The following is a 1,585-nucleotide window of genomic DNA, read 5'->3' as shown; positions in this document are numbered from 1 at the left end:
CACACACACACACACACACACACACACACACACACACACACGCTCACACACACACACACACACACATACACGCTCACAATCACACACGCACACACTCACACACACACACACACACATTATTAACAATGTTAGAAACTTAATTTTTTTTTTTTTTATTGGAACCTATGATACTTTTTTTTCAGGATTCTTTAATGAATAAGAAGTTCAAAAGAAGAGCATTTATTCAAAATATAAACCTTTTGTAACAACATGTCTTTAGTATCACTTTTTAAAAATCAATTTAACTGAATAAAAGCATTATTTCTTTCACACACACAAAAAAGTACGGTGGTGTAATTAGAGCAGCGCCCTCTAGTGCTGCAGATGCGCTGTGCACATCACATTTAAGAGTTCAGAGCTTTATTCCTTTATGAATATGAATTTACTTGACTTACACACCCAGACGTATTTTACAGCTTCATAATAGAATAACTCCTATAATAAACGCTGCAGCCGAAGATGCGTTTCATGTGTGTGTCCAGCAGGGGGCAGTATTCTTGCACTGAAGCATCATGGGTAATGTAGTTTTTTCCCCCTTGAATCTCGCCGTTAGTCTTTTGGATAAGAAATGTAATAATTCAGAAATAATTGATGAAATATCGTTTTTGTCGCCATTTTAAAATATGGCATAGCTATAATCTGTGATCCTCTATTGGACAGCAACACTGGCTCCAATTTTGTAGTTTGACTTGTATGCGTTGTATGTTCGGATCGGTGACGGATATGATTGACGGCTCTGAGTGACCAATAAAAACGCTTCCAGTAAGACCCGCCCTCCGGAAGAGGATTGACGTCAGGATTCCCCGCCCTGCCACTTCCTCTTTCACAGCGGCCGTCAGCGAGAGACACCATGAAGGCGTCTGGCACAGTACGTAAAATCCTTTTTAAATCACTTCACAGTCGCTTAAACCTTACTGTTGTAACCCGAAGACACACATAAGGCACCCAACTATCCGTTACAGTGACTTCACCCGACATGTTTAGCGCTAAAGTCGCTTTTGACGCGTTGATTGTAGCGGAGAGAGAAACATGGCGGCTGTGGAGAGCCCCCACGTGTTCAGTAGTGTACACACGCGACACAGCGCAGGGTTTGAGTTAATCTGCTGTCTTAACACACTCTCAAGTGATTTATTCGTATGTTTTAGACCGTGTATGTGCTTGAGGGCCGCGGTTGTCTTTGTTTTCTGAGCGATAATCGCACTCGGTTCATTTACACGCAAGAAGTGCCCGGATTCTAGGTTGATTTAGCAGTGATTCGGTTATTTTGTAACTTTGAGTTAAAGGGGTCATATGATGCGATTTCAATGCTTCCTTTCTCTTTGGAGTGTTACAAGCTCTTGGTGCATAAAGAAGATCTGTAAAGCTGCAAAGACTAAAGTCTCAAATCCAAAGAGATATTCTTTATAAAAGTTCAGAGTTAACCACGCCTACCTAAAACGCCTCGTTCTAACACGCCCCCACATGTCTACGTCACTATGTGGGAAGATTAGCATAACGCAGCCCAAATGTTCACGCAAAGAAAGAAGGCGTAACTTTTATTCTCGCT

The 1,585-nt window shown here is 41.5% G+C and overlaps 1 protein-coding gene across 1 annotated transcript in view; it reads left to right on the top strand.

Moving 5' to 3' along the window:
• Positions 1-860: 860 nt before the first annotated feature.
• rpl18a (ribosomal protein L18a) overlaps positions 861-1,585 on the top strand; it is a 9,634-nt gene continuing 8,909 nt past the window's right edge. Inside the window, exon 1 of the mRNA XM_016254710.1 lies at positions 861-907. Within this exon, the coding sequence (XP_016110196.1) occupies positions 890-907 (18 nt within the window). The 5' untranslated portion in view covers positions 861-889. The remainder of the gene's footprint in view (positions 908-1,585) is intronic.

This window comes from Sinocyclocheilus grahami, unplaced genomic scaffold, assembly GCF_001515645.1.
Source record: "Sinocyclocheilus grahami isolate Dianchi unplaced genomic scaffold, SAMN03320097.WGS_v1.1 scaffold1275.1, whole genome shotgun sequence".
NCBI lineage: Eukaryota > Metazoa > Chordata > Actinopteri > Cypriniformes > Cyprinidae > Sinocyclocheilus > Sinocyclocheilus grahami.
The sequence above is the reverse complement of the archived record's forward strand: the minus strand, read 5'-3'. Positions and strand labels throughout refer to the sequence as shown.